Source organism: Dendropsophus ebraccatus, chromosome 4 (genome assembly GCF_027789765.1).
Source record: "Dendropsophus ebraccatus isolate aDenEbr1 chromosome 4, aDenEbr1.pat, whole genome shotgun sequence".
NCBI classification, from domain to species: Eukaryota; Metazoa; Chordata; class Amphibia; order Anura; family Hylidae; genus Dendropsophus; species Dendropsophus ebraccatus.
Genome location: NC_091457.1, coordinates 22,219,824 through 22,235,080, shown reverse-complemented (window position 1 = coordinate 22,235,080; position 15,257 = coordinate 22,219,824). Strand labels below are relative to the sequence as shown.

General features: G+C 44.9%; 1 protein-coding gene across 2 annotated transcripts in view; it reads right to left on the bottom strand.

Annotated features, from left to right (window-relative positions):
- PC (pyruvate carboxylase) overlaps window positions 1–15,257 on the bottom strand; it is a 363,791-nt gene that overhangs the window by 15,501 nt on the left and 333,033 nt on the right. For both annotated transcript variants that reach the window (XM_069965255.1, XM_069965254.1), the window contains 6 exons: window positions 5,945–6,089; window positions 5,730–5,819; window positions 5,091–5,312; window positions 3,777–3,933; window positions 3,430–3,670; window positions 2,946–3,195 (listed from right to left, as the gene is read on the bottom strand). In XM_069965255.1, the coding sequence (XP_069821356.1) occupies window positions 2,946–3,195; window positions 3,430–3,670; window positions 3,777–3,933; window positions 5,091–5,312; window positions 5,730–5,819; window positions 5,945–6,089 (1,105 nt within the window). The remainder of the gene's footprint in view (window positions 1–2,945; window positions 3,196–3,429; window positions 3,671–3,776; window positions 3,934–5,090; window positions 5,313–5,729; window positions 5,820–5,944; window positions 6,090–15,257) is intronic.

The window sequence follows — 15,257 nt, the reverse complement described above, 5'->3', positions numbered from 1 at the left end:
TTCAGTCAGTGAAGCCATCTTCGGACGACCAAGCCGAATCCCTCCGCCCGTCCCGAGTACTGGACGCCCTCTGCCGCGTCATCGGCTGCTCAGCCGCGATTGGCTGAGCCAAACTGTGCTCAGCCAATCGCGGCTGAGCATCTGATGACGCTGAAGAGGGCGGCTGGCACTCAGGACGCTCGGAGGGATTCGGCCCGGCCGTCCGAAGACGACATCGCTGACTGAAGATCGGAGAAGAGTCTGCACGTGACAGGTATGTATAGCGCACCACACTTCCGGGTACACGGGTGGGGGGGGGTGGGACACGGGGAAGGGGGCCATTCACAGACATAACATACATTACAAAGTTGTATAACTTGGTAATGTGTGTTATTCTGTCAATAATTCTTTACCGCCGCACTACCCCTTTAAGCTACCTTTTTTCTAACAATCTCCTAGAATATACAAGTAGGCCGTAAGCACGCGAGCACTGGAGATATGAAACCGATATGCACATCATACACAGTATATAGTTCATATACGACATAAATCATGGTATTAAACCTGTGCTCCAAAAATTGCAGGTGGCACTAAAGGGGTTAGCTGCAATATAAGCAAATTACATGCGGCCCAACTTGCCAGTGCCAGGCTTTTTAAACAGGGTAAAATGCCAGCTGCTAATCACTGCTTAAGAGGCAGCAATCCCAGGGCACATGTAACACTTGCAATTTGTTGCTTTTAAAGCCCAGACAGCTTGCCAAAGTGAATGCCAGGGAGAGCACAGGGGGGACGTTAATACACTGCCACTATAAAAGGGATTCTCTACAGAAGTAAAGGATAACACTTTAAGGGCCTATACCAGAAAGTGCCTCCATCTACATGAGCAGCACAACACAGAAAAGCAACCTGCTCTTTTCTGCTAAGGAAATCTTTAATGTCCATCTACATGGAAAAGAAGTCATTGTAAGGCTACCATAACGTTCTGCAGATAATGCTGTTAGGGCAAGATGGAAGCCTAACACAAAAACAGCTCCGACCCATGGAGGGGTGGACAAGACCTTGGAGGGTGTAGTATCTGGCCCTATAGATTAGACTTTTGAGACGTTTTTCTAGCACATCCTGGAGATGATCGATTGGGTTGAGGACAGGGGTTTGGTCAATACTTCAACCTTTCGGTCAGGTTTCTCATTCCTGAACAATCTCTGCAGTGTAATCAGGGCATTATCCTGTCTTAGGGGATCCCGCTGCCATGAAGAGGGGTACTATGGTTAGCCAAGCGGTACTTGTTACAGTAACAACCACATGATGTCAGGACACATGGGGGGAGATTTATCAAACATGGCGTAAAGTGAAACTGGCTCAGTTGCCCCTAGCAACCAATCAGATTCCACCTTTCATTTTCCAAAGAGTCTGTGAGGAAAGAAAAGTGGAATCTGATTGGTTGCTAGGGGCAACTGGGCCAATTCTACTTTACACCAGTTTGATAGATCTCCCCCATGCTTTCCATTTAAACATCACACTGTCTTTGCCAGCTTATCATAGCTAATCTTTAGAAGCACAACCCCACATACAGCAATGCCCTATGTGTTGGGTACTAATTCATACATACTGGGAGCACCCCACAAAGAGGCCTGTTCTGGAGATGCCCTGGCCCAGTCATATAGATATCACAAGTTGGCCCTTTTCAGTCACTCAAATCCTTAAAGTGACTCTGTACCCACAATCTGCCCCCCCCCCCACACCACACCTAAAACACTTGTACCTTAGGATAGCTGCCTTTAATCCAAGATCTGTCCTGGGTTCCATTTGGCAGGTGATGCAGTTATTGTCCTAAAAAACAACTTTTAAACTTGCAGCCCTGTGTCAAATTGGCTTGGCCGAGAGTGTCTGTGCCCAAGCCTTGCACCGCCTCTCCGTCCCTCCTCCCCACCCTCCTAATCATTAGGATGCCCCTGGGCAGGAGTTCTCATATTCATCACCTGTGTGAACACTGCACAGATGCCTTAACGATCCAACACATGCAGTGTTCACACAAGTGATGAATAGGAAAAATACTGCCCAGGGCGCTCCTAATGATGAGGAGGGTGGGGAGGAGGGATGGAGAGGCGGTGCAAGGCTTGGGCACACACACTCTAGACCACACCAATTTGACACAGGGCTGCAATTTTAAAAGTAGTTTTTTTTAGGACAATAACTGCATCACCTGCTGAACGGAGCCCAGGACAGATCTTGGATTTGAAGCAGCTATCCAAAGGTACAAGAGGTTTGGGGAGGGCAGATTGTGGGTACAGAGTCACTTTAAGCTTATCCATTAGAGATGTTCAAACCTGCCAAAAGTCTGTAAAACATGCTGTATCCATGTTTTCTAGGCAGCCTTCAGGCTGAATCCACCTTCTCCAGGATCTCTAGGATCCTGCTAACCTGAACTTCTAGCAGGTTTGCTCCCACTGGTTGACAGACAAAACCCTGTTGTAATGTCACTAACTCAGAGAGCTCTTTAAATGCATTTATAAAAACAGATTGTCGAGGATGAGGACATTGGTCAACAGGCATAAGTAAGGGCCGCATGCGGGAAATGCGGTGATGGTCACCTCTACATGTTCTGTTTTGCCGTATTTCCTTTGAAGTTGCATGAATAGTTTGGACTCTTCACCCTGGATGTGCTGGAATCCCCTCTTAGTTCTGAGCTGTTGCTTCCTAGCACTTCCCTGCCCTCCGCCATCTACTGCAGTAAGAGATAGATAATGGGAATTCCAATTGGCGACATTTATATCACTCTGCTACAAGCGCTTTATCTTGGCCCCCAAGGGCCAAACCCAATATAAAATGGCCAATCAACCAATGTCTACGTCCCAGACCATGTGATTTTAGTAAAATTTTAGAGGGTTTACGTGGGAGAGTGCCACAAAGTCTTTATTAAGATTAAATGGTAAATCAGCTGACACATCAATAGGAGACAAACTTACCAGTGTCTAGTTCTGTGCCCTTTGTACATGCCACCAAAGCCCCCATACTTGGCTGAGAAGTCATCCCGGACATTGAGTCAACCGCAACGTCTACAATGTCTGCTCCAGCTTGGGCACATGCCAGCATAGAAGCCACCCCGGCACCGGCTGTGTCATGGGTATGCACATGAATTGGGATGTCTGGAAATTTGTCTCGTAGAGCTCGAATTAGCATATCCGAAGCTCTGGGTTTCAACAATCCTGCCATGTCCTACAAAGACAGAAAAACAGGGGTTTACGATTTTAACCTGCTAAGCCAACGTCTTAGAGGGGCAGGAGATTTTACGTTACATGAACTTTCCATCTGAGCAATTTCAGAGACTATCCAGATACAAGTATACCACAAATTGTACCTGCCATGCCGTAGACTGCCGGTAGGAAGCGATCACCGTATATGCAATAATGAAAACTATAAAAAACATAATATTATACCTATATACAGTACCTTGATGCACAAGATGTGTGTTCCAGCTTTGACAAGCTCTTCAGCTAGATTTACATAGTAATCTAATGTGTACTTGGTGCGAGTAGGATCCGCCACATCCCCGGTATAGGAGATGGCAGCTTCTACGACTCCACCGGCTTGACCCGCAGCCTCCATGCCCAAAATCATATTAGGTAAATAATTCAAAGAGTCAAAGACCCTGAAGATATCCATTCCATTCTCTTTTGCCACTTCACAAAACCTGAGTAAAGAAAAGTAGAGAATAAAACCAAAATGCGTTGGACCTACAGGATCACAGACAAAGTAGCAACGTTCTCACACCTGCATAGTGATACCAGGAAACTTACTTGAAGACTGCGTTATCGGGATAGTTGGTGTACCCCACTGCATTCGCACCTCTGAGAAGCATCTGGAAGGGTATGTTAGGGATAAGCTCCCTTAACTCCTGCAATCTCCTCCAGGGGCATTCATAAAGGAATCTCATGGCAACGTCAAAAGTTGCACCTGTAACCAGAAAAAAATCAACACTAAAATAAATACTATGAGCCACATAGTAGTATGAAGTTTTCGGAATTTATCCATCATTTCCGACACACAGTTTAATCTACTCTATACAGATCTAGTCTACTCTCCTTCAAAAATTTGTCTAGGGCTCTCAAGACTGCTCAATTCTGGTCAGTGCGAGTGACTATAAGAAATTGTGTAATGTATCTTATTAGAGAAAAATGCCTCTTTCTCTAAAGCTCCTTTCCTACCCTTCCTACTAACTTACTATGAAATAAAGACCATAAAAATCTTTTTGAGAGGGGAGATAGACTTTTTGCGAGAAATTGGGTTATAACTTCCTATAAAAGTCTATGGAGAGGAGGAGGTGGTGGTGGTACAGTAACTGCGGAATGAGACTGAGGAAGAGAAGAAGCTATAAGGTTTGTTAAGTCTTCTATCCACCCTGTGTTGTATGTCCTCTATGATGCTGCTGCTTCTGAAAGTGTAGTATAGAGATAAAGGGGAGCAGGATCCCCTCTCCTGTGTGTGCAGCATATGGGAGACATCATAGCAGCTAGTCTCTCCCAAGAAGCGCAGGGAAAAGTGAAAATGAGACTGGGGACTGGTGAATAATTCCATGTACAAACGTAGAGACCACTAAAATGAGCTGCGTTATGTTACTGGTTCTTGAGAACCACTGGCGCACTGCCCATCTAGGATGGTATAGTATAGTATGCATTGTCGCTCACCTCACACTTTCTGGATGGAGGGTAAAAGCAGTCAGCATACAGCCTGGAAAATGTGAGGTTAGCAGCAATGCATACTGCCTGCATCACTGCTTAACTCAAATGTGATGCGGACTAGTCGTCATACCACACCATCTCAGTCAGTGAGCAGCAATGCACATGGTACTGTACCGGGCCGCAGTAAAAAAGACAGTAAGGTATGTGAGCAATGATGCATATAGTACTGCCTGCATCACTGCTCACATTTGCCAACCTGAGGCCACTGTGATCTGTCATAATAGGAAGAGACCCTTCTACTCCACACGTACACACAACAGCTTATCTTGAAAATTTTGATAAAAGATTAGTGACTATTTAAGGCCTATCCTACACAAGCACGGAGGAATAACTAGGAAATTCCATGGGTCCGTACAGTACACAGGGTCTTACCTCCCCAATTTTCCAAACTGAACAGATTGTTGAAATTGTGCGACACAAAGGGAGAGATGTTTTTAAGGTCATGAGTACGGACACGCGTGGCGAGCAGTGACTGGTGGGCATCTCGAAAGGTGGTGTCCATCAGCAGAAGACCCCGGTGCTTACGGATGGCCTTTGCAAAACCCTCAGGACCCTCACGGAGAAGGATATCTCTAAACCCAGAAGGGGGATCACCTTAAATAGAGAAGAAGAAAAAAATCCAACACTGAGCATTACAATAAACTCATAATACCACTACACATAGCCTCACGTCTTCTCAGCATAGCCATAGCGATAGTCACTTTTCTGGGACGCGAAACAAACACCACATCCGTCCAAGTGATCTCATATTCATGAAATATCAACAAGGAACTAATGCCTCCCCCAATTCTACTGGCAGACTATACAGGACGTGAATGGTTATCAACCAATATAAGGTTTAGAAGGAGCTTTTAGAGCATTATTCACCGAGAACGCTGCGGCTGCCAAAGAAACCTCTATAGCTAATTTCCTTGACTGAATCACAGCTCCAGTCCACCGACTTCGTAGTATATCACGTTGCATATTAATCTTACAATGCTTTAAAAATGAACCGTAGTCCGCGTTACTTACTCATTGGGATGGGAGGTACGACTGGATCTATAGACGATGGCTTGGCATTAACAGGAATGGGTGTCGTTGGTCCATTCACCATCACGTGACCTGCAAAGCGTTGGACGAGAATCATTAGTCCTTACCCTCCGCAGCCTCACTCATTTCATTTAGCCATTTTCCATTGATCCAGTCTGAACGCAGGCGTACACGGTATACCGCACATCAGCCGTTACCTAGATAGTGAAGGAGCTTCTGCGCTCTGTTTTGCACTGGCCGTAGGTTGAAGAGGTCAGGATTTTCATCGATGAACTGGGTGTCCACTGTTCCATGCAGGAATTGATGGTTGTTCAAGACATTTTGCAGGAAAGGAATATTTGTCTAGAAGAACGACATAGTGTAAGTCAGTTCTCAATGGGGATACCAGAACATGAGGTGAGAAATACGGTAACGAGAAATCTAATATGGCCATTACAGATGAGCGAATCTCGAGCATGTTCAGGTTTGTCCAAACCTGTGCGTGCTGCGTTTCGTTACAGGTAGCTGCAGAAGTTAAATGCAGCCCTAAGACTGCCAGGAAAACATGGATACAGTCATAGGCTATGTTCTCACTACATAAGTTTCTTAGTAATCACGGCCGTTGTTGCCGATTTGCAACAACGTCCGTGATTATTAAAGAACTGGCGTCTAAGGAATCCCGGCCGGAGTGTATACACTATGGCCGGGATCCCTAGCGGCGCCACAAAAAACTGACATGTCAGTTTTCTGCGGTCGCTTTTCATTGAATAGCGGCCACAGGAGACATGTCAGTGCACACAATGGAGTGCGCGGCTCCTGCCGCACAATCCATTGTCAGCACCGGGGAATTCAAATGCGGGCACACACTGACGCGCCCACATCCGAATTCAGTGGCAGTAAAGATCATCTGGCCGGTACTGCAGATCTTCTTTGACACCGGCCGTTTGGTGACCCGGCCGGGTCATGGAACGGCGGGTGTCTTACAGAGTGGGAACATGGTCATAGGTTGTATCCATGTTTTCCAGGGTTCGCTGTGGCGGCATCAAACTTCTGCCCTTCTACCTGTCATAGGGTACATTGACCAGCACAATTGGCATCTCATGGTTTCATCCACATGTGGTAGATACTATGTGGGACCATACCCTCTACAGGAGCTTTTAGGACATCCCATTACATATCTATAGGAAAAAGGCAGTAATATGGAGCTGCTCACCTTTTGCAGGTATGAAAGACTTTCTACAAGATTTTGGAGGTTTTGGTAGAAATATTTTGTCATTTATCCATCAGGGCATATGATAGGTCAGACACTGATGTAAGGGAGAGGTTGGGCTCCCAATCTATATTTTAGTTTATTCCAAAGATGTTGGATGGGGTTGAGGTCTGGAACGGAAAAGGGCCAAGTCCAAAGTGTTTATACAAAAATGGAAGCAACCAATGTCCACAATGGAAAACCATACTATGAAGCTCCTGATGGGCATACTCTTTGCACTCATTTCAATGGCTGGATGAGGTTTGGTTTCAGGTATAGAATCAGCAGTGTTGGTGACGTATTCACCATACACCATGGAACTCTCTGCTATATGATGTTGTCAGGGCTGACTTGCTAAACAAGTTGCTAAATTCTTGAAAATTATAATATTACACGTTATGGCCACTAGATTTATGTGATAGGACACTGATCCAGGGATTATTCTGATAGCCATTGGAGTCGGGAGGGAGTTTTTCTTCGTGGGATGGGTCAACTGGCATCTACATCATGAGGGGCTTTGACATCCTCTGGATCAACACAGTAGGGTTATACTGGATGGGCTTGTATCCCATGTATATATCTGTGCTGTCAGTTTCCAGATCACAATCAGGGTATACTTACCATCTGCACTGCTTGTGATCCAGCACCTGGCTCTCTAGTCGCCGCCTGTATCTTCAGGCCACGCCTCCTCCTTCTGTGACTCAATCAGGAGGAGGCGTGGCCTGAACATATACAGCAGTGGCCGGAGCACAAGCAGCGTGGATGGTAAGTATACACGAATTGTGGTCTGGAAACTGACAGCACAGGAATATGTGCGGCCAATATCGATATATTTTAAAGCAGGTTCAAAAGACCAGATCAGCTCCTCGCCTGATCCCAGTTACTTTTACACAGCCTGTGCCATCACGTGTGGATGAAACCATGCTCATATGGAGCTGCCAATTGTGCTTGTCCCTAAATGCTACCACTTTTTATACCACTTCCAATGAAAGATCTTAGAGGGAAGAAATTTAAAGGGGTTATCCAGCGCTATCTTGTATCCCTTTCAGGTGTGGTTTGCAATTAAGCTCCATTCACTTCAATGGATCAGAGTTACAAAACCCCACCCAAACTGCAGACAAGAAAGGGACTGTCTCTGGGAGAAAGTGGTCATGTTTTTGTAGCGCTGGATAAACCCTTTAATGAACTGACTTGTTACAATTGTGGTGCATACACCAGCACTGCCCTAGAATCAGTCAGCTCTTTAGAACGGCCCTTTCTCTCACAAATGTTTATAAAGGCAGACTGCTTTAGTAGGGGACAGGTTTATACCCATGTGGCAATGGGATTAATTCAGAATTAAAGGAGTTATCCAGCGCTACAATAACATGGCAACTTTTTCCCCTCTCTTGTCTCCAGATTGGGTGGGGTTCCATTGAAGTAAATGGAGCTTAATTGCAAACCACACCTGAACCGGAGACAAGTGAGGGGGAAAAGTAGCCATGTTTTTGTAACGCTGGATAACCCCTTTAATTGATGATGGGCCCAATACTTTTCTCCATTACATGTACTTATATGGGGCCAGTGAAGCACGTACATAGTCGGTATCGGGAAGCTTTGCCAATCAGTGTCAGTGCCGCTAGATAAAAGTCGTGAAACAACAGCCATATCGTTTTCTGGTGCTCTTTAATACCCCAAGACGTACATATATATTATTCTATACATCTTTACAATTCACGGTCTGCCTTATATACATTCAGATCCACGTACGAGGCGTTCGCTTAGGTCCACCGTGCCGCCTCAGTGAACAGTTACATCCCATTAAGCTAAAGCAATCCAAGATTGCCATCTAACAATAATAAATGAGAGACAGCACAAGGGAGACCACAGACTCTTCTAGACACAATGTGACGGCGCTTTCTTAAAACTTTGGAGAGTCCCTCAGACGTTTCTGTAAAGTGACAAGAGCTTAGCGGAATGCATTTTCATTAGATGCCGCGGAAGATTATCTGAGAGGAAAATATGGTGTGAAAGAACAAGGGCAAGAAAGGAGAAGCTTGGTAGAAGGCTGAGACTCGCACACACAGGATGACGCCAATGTCCCATTTCTTGGACCCCCGGGAGCTGCCTCCTGCATCACTGCGGCCGCTCGCAGACCTGCTAATTACAGCTGTGATGATTAGGTCAGGGCTGCAAATGTGGGGGCAGCCGAGAGAGGGGGGGGGGGGTCCGGGCAGCTGCTTATATGCTGGGAGACGGGCAGCAGTCACGAAGGTTTCTGTGTAAATTGTGCTTATGGTAGCATGTTGTCACTCACAGCCGACGACCACGACGCAGGATTCCAGCAGGAAGGCAAAGCGGATCAAATGACTCATTCACTGTCTGACTCATGTCATACTACCAGTTCATGTAACACTGTATTAAATACATGTTTCTAATGGATAAACCATTATCTCTCACAGACCAACGCCACTCAAAAGCAGAAAATCCTTATTCGGTTACTCCACCATATTGCACTGCTATATCTAAAGGTTTGCATTTTTTTTTTTTTTCATATTTTTGTGCAAAAAAAAAACGAAAAAAACCTAAATAGGTCTGTAATTTGCTTACTTTTGCTTCTACAGCCTCTGCAGTTTGCTGCTTGAGCTCTATTTTCTCTCTTTGCTTGTACACAGCCTATCTGTGTTTGTGTGCTCTTGTGTGAGCCGTCCTCGATATATGTGAGCTGAAACCTCTCTAGAATGAGCGCAGAATACGTATCCTAAGTTTTAGTGCATGCTGTCCTCAGGATCTGTACTGTTCTGTTCTCTTTAAAGTGATATTGCCGCCCCCTTACTCTATGTGAGATTCTCCGCACCATCCACAAGCTTAGATGCTGCACATTTGAAGTATACATGTAAAAACTTGTCTGCATCTCCTTTTTGCTCTAAAATTGCTTCATTTCATTGGTGGGCAGTGTTACCTAAGTGGGCCCTCTCCTCAGTCAGGTGCCATAAAGCCCCACCCAGTTGACACTGTTAACCGCTAAAATGATGCAAGAGGTGGTTAAAGTATCACTTTAAGGTGGCTCTTTTGAGTCTATTCCCCTACTTACCGTTTTTCGCTCAGGTATGTCATCAATGTGTGTTCTAGGTATGGCATTATGATTGGTAACTTTCAGGTCTGTCAATAATTTTGGGTAGGACTACGAGTGGATGTTAACATTTATCCGGACATAATTTGTTACGATCTTTGATTTGTTTTGCCCATGGTAATGTCACTAGAGACGTTATATAACCCTCCATTCGCATTTTGTGGTTGTAAAGTAGCATAGTACTACAGTTCCCAGAACGCATTGCTTTCCCTCAGCTCTCCACTACAGCTCTTCCTGCATTGTCCCCTCTCCCAGCACTCTTGCCAGTTTCAGAACATCTAATTACACTGCAGACTATTGCTTGCACCGTGAGGTTGCAGCACCTGTTGAATTCACTCCCTGACTGTTCTTCCTGTAGCATCATTTACCACAAGGCAGCATGTAAGACAGGGCTATCTGTGAATATGACAGAGATGGTTATGTAGCACAGAGACAAGATCCTGACAAGCTTCCTGTGACATCAGGGGATGATGTGTTGTCTACAGAGAGATGGGAAAACTGGGAAGCAAAAGACAATACACTTTATGCAGTTTTTCTATTTTCAACTTTTCGTCAGGTAAATAACGCAAAAGCTGCTGAAACCAGTACTATTATATTGAAGAGTTATATTTGGGTGATTTTTATTTACATATGCCGGAATACCCCTTTAATACAGCGGAATACTGGAATAAATAAGTAGAAATGTTGAATAAGTATTTTTAAAAGGGGTTGTTCACCCCCAAAAAAATTCTTTCTAATAAACTGGTGCCAGAAAAAATTTTGGAATTTACCTCTATTAAAAAATCTCCAATCTTCCAGTACTTATCACCTGCTATATGTCCTGCAGGAAGTGGTGTATTCTTTTACCTCTGTTCATGTCAGGAACTCTCCAGAACAGGAAAGGTTTTCTATGGGGATTTGCTACTGCTCTGGACAGTTCCTGACATGGACAGAGGTGGCAGCAGAGAGCACAGTGTCAGACTGGATAGAATACACCACTTCCTGCAGGACATACAGCAGGTGATAAGTAATGGAAGACTTTTTATAGAAGTAAATTTTAAATCTCTGACATCTATCCCATGTGGACCTTTATAGTACAACTCCTCTGTATATGGCGTCCTCCTGTGAGCGTTCACCGGCACGCTTTGCTTTTTCTGAATTAACCAGACTCCGTCATTTCTCACCATAATAATGAGGACTGTAAGAGTGATGGGAGGTCTGTTGTACGGCATCCTGCTCCAGTCAGCGTGTCACACGTGTACAGCTGCTCTGCTTTTTACCAGTTTACTCTCCAAATTGCACTTTCCACACCAACAGACTCATTTATAAATGAAGTGTCTGGGAAGCTCAGCGGTGAACGCTTCGGAATAATCTACACACATCGCTATCAACTCTCCAATTTATTTTTTTGATAAGATCGCGGCTTTCATAAAGCTATGCTGATAGCTGCTGATCATATCATTTCCTAGAAGACAAGGCGGCCCCTCCACAAAGCGGAAAGTCACTCTCCTGCACGAATGTTATGTATTAAGTGGGTCTCGTGGGTAGGGCCACCGATTGTGCTTTGGTTTCTAGGGGTAATCCAAGGGTCTGTTTACACAAGATGACTATCGAGGGGCGAGAAACTTCAATGCTATTTAGAAGAGCCAGTGATCTGCCGATCGATCAATCGATTTCTGATCGCATCTTTTGTGTAAGTTATTAAATCAATGCTAGCCAGACGCAAGGTCTTCCAGTGTAAACACGAACGTTCATCCGATTTCAATGAAGTTAAAGGGGTTATCCAGTGCTACAAAAACAGGGCCACTTTCTTCCAGAGACAGCCCCACTCTTGTCTCCAGCTTGGGCAGGGTTTGGCTGCTCAGTTCCACTGAAGTGAATGGAGCTTGATTGCAAACAGCACCTGAACTGGATACAAGAGTCGTGTTGTCTCGGAAAGAAAGTGGCCATGTTTTTGTAGTACTGGAGAACTCCTTTAAGGGTGCGTTCACACGTACAGGATCTGCAGCAGATTTGAAGTTGCAGATTCAAGGCAAATCCAATCTGGACCATGAAATCTGCCGCGGATCTGCTGCAAATCCTGTATGTCCCATCAGCAGGCATTTTCGCCCAAAGTTGAGATGATGTCACCACGTGGCTGATGGACAGTCCACTCAGCCAATCAGTGACTGCAGTGGCGTCCGGCCCCAGTCACTGAGCGGCCAGTCCATTAGCTGGGTTGTGACGTCGGCTCTGCTGCATACCCTGGCGGGGGTCCTGAAATGGCGATCCAGTGCTCGGAAGGCTTGGGGAGAGCGAAGTTAGTATTGTTTGTTATGTTTCCCCTGTGCCCTGCTGGACTTCTCCTTTATTAATCCAGTGATCATTCATGCTACCCGGCTGTACAACTGACAGGGCTGGTGAAGACTCTGCAGATAAGTTCCGATCTGATCGATGTTGATTCGGGCCGTGAAAAGGTAAAGATTAGAGATGAGCGAACCGGGTTTGGGTTCGAGTCCATCCGAACCCGATCGTTCGGCATTTGATTAGTGGCGGCTGCTGAACTTGGATAAAGCTCTTAGGTTGTCTGGAAAACATGGATACAGCCAATGACTATATCCATGATTCCCACATAGCCTTAGGGCTTTATCCAACTTCAGCAGCCACCGCTAATCAAATGCCCAACGTTTGGGTTCGGATTGACTCGAGCATGCTCCAGGTTCGCTCTTCTCTAGTAAAGATCTATAGGTGCGAGAATACGTAATTTTTTGATTCCAGAACAAACAGGTAGCTAACCTTTTGAAAGCTGCCTCAAGCCCCTCATTCACCTTTTAGATATGGTCCTGGTGGTCTTCATTACTTTCTCACCTCCACTTATACTAGCAACCCTTCAATTTTCTCTTTTTTTTTGAGAGGTACCAGGTATGAAGGGATTAGAGATTGGTGTAACACGAGCATGCTCAAAACCAGTGGCTGAAGAAGTTGGATGTTGTATCCATGTTTCCCCAGATTCCCTAGGGCTGCATCCAACTTCAACCACCGGTACTTAATTGCCGAACGATCGGACTCCAGCATGTTTAAATTGCGCTCATCTCTAGTTGGGCTCCTATACCACCAGCCTCTGGATTAGGCCGCATTCACATCATCAGGTATTCATCAGGATAACAACAAAAAGTATTCAAACACTGACAGTATCAGCATAGCCATTGGCTACAACGGGCCAAACATAGTCTAAGTGTGACTACTTTAGGTAACCCAACACAATAAGCGTGGTCTACCATAGTTTTCTATCCCTTAAATAAAACACATCATCGTAAATCTGACCAAAGAAGCCTATATTTAGTCTACTGAGGTTCATGGCTGCAGTATAAGTAGGAAGACATTTCAGCTCTTCACCAGACAACATGTCAGATTAAGGTCATGGAGAAGACCCAAAACATGTTGCATGTCTATTGATATGATGTGACAGCCTATAGGTTGTGATGTGACCCACTTACATATCAAAGGAAAGCGTGACGGCTATGGTTGTGAACGACAAGTGCCCTGAAGGTCCTAGTGGTTCCATTGGAAAACGGTGTCCAGGTTCCTACAGATGCTAAAGTTTGGATCCAGAGTCTTTTAAAAGGACAGGAGGAGTAAAAAAAAAAAAAAAACAGCTTCCTTCCAAAAACAGCACCACCCCTGTCCCCAGGTTGTGTGTGGAATTAAAACTTTGCTCCATTCCATTAAATGGGACTGATCTGCAATACCAGAAAGCAGTTCTGTTTTCTAATACTGGGTAAGGGACATGTTCACACATGGTCTAACACCGGCTGTTCTGTGACCCAGCCAGGTCACAGAACGGCCGATGTTACTGAAGATCATCCCGACCGCTACTGCAGTACCGGGCAGATGATCTTCATTTCTGGTGAATTGGGATGCGGACGCATCCATATGCACCCCCGCATCCCAATTCACCGCTGCGCACAATGGAACGTGCGGCCGGAGCCGCATGTTCTGTGTGATTTCTATTCGATGAATAGCTGCCGCAGAAAACTGACATGTCAGTTTTTCTTGCGGCCGGATGGGATCCCATCCGGAGTGTATACGCTACAGCGGGGATTCCATTCATTCACATACAACATATGTTTTGTATAAATCACGGCAAATTGCAACAATGGCCATGATTTCTGCAAAACATACGTTGTGTGAACATGGCCTAATCCCTTTAACAGGTCCCACTTCACGCTTCTTAATTATATACATATTAAAAGTCTCAAGACATTTTCTGCCCAGATGCAGACAGAGCATTTATACAGCTCATCACTAATAATTCTCCATTTATATTAGAGGCAGATTATTTATTTAAACAAACACCTCATCTGCTGCAGAACCTCTTTAAACAGCAGGGTGAAGCATCCTTATATGCAGTCACCAAGCTGTAACACACTGTTCTGCATTATCTGCCCTGTGTCTTAAAGGCGTTCTGCAGGAATAGAAAAATACAACCAATTTCTTCCAAAACACAGCACCGCCCCTGTTTCCAGGTTGTGTGTGGTATTGCAACTTGGCTCCAGTCACGTCAATGAATCTAAGCTGCAATACCATACACAAACTGACAAGAGCAGTGCTGTTTTTAAAACAAAGTAGTCATGTTTTTTTTTATCCTGGACAACCCCTTTAAGATGTTCTGCAGCAGCTTGGACATTGAACTGTATAATGCTTACTGCACCTGCTTAAGGCGGAAATATATGTCTATGAGTCAGTAGCTGACCGTATTCACAGGCGTTTTTTGATATGTAATACTGACCCTGGTCCAATAAAAGGTTCTCACAACAAAAAAAGAACATGTTCTATGGTGCAAATGCAGATGACCTGACCCAACTTCATGTGCAAAAAGAGCAGAAGTCTACTTTTTTTCTTTCTTAAAAACTGCAGATACTTGACCTTTGCACTTTTGTTATGTTGTTTTATATAAACCTAATGCACCCTAATTCTTCAGTACTCTGTACAAAGGAATAAAAAGAAGGGTCATGGAGGAAACGTCCCACAGGGTGACGGCACATCGAGGGGAGCTGTCACACAACAAACATCTTCATTCCTATTAAAGTGTTAAAAAGGAATCACAGCTTAAGATGCTGTGCAGGCACAGCAGTGCGGCTGGGATAAAAGCTACTTTCTTTCCCCTCCTCCTCCTCATTCTCTCCTCCCTTCCTCGCTGTGCCCTCCACAC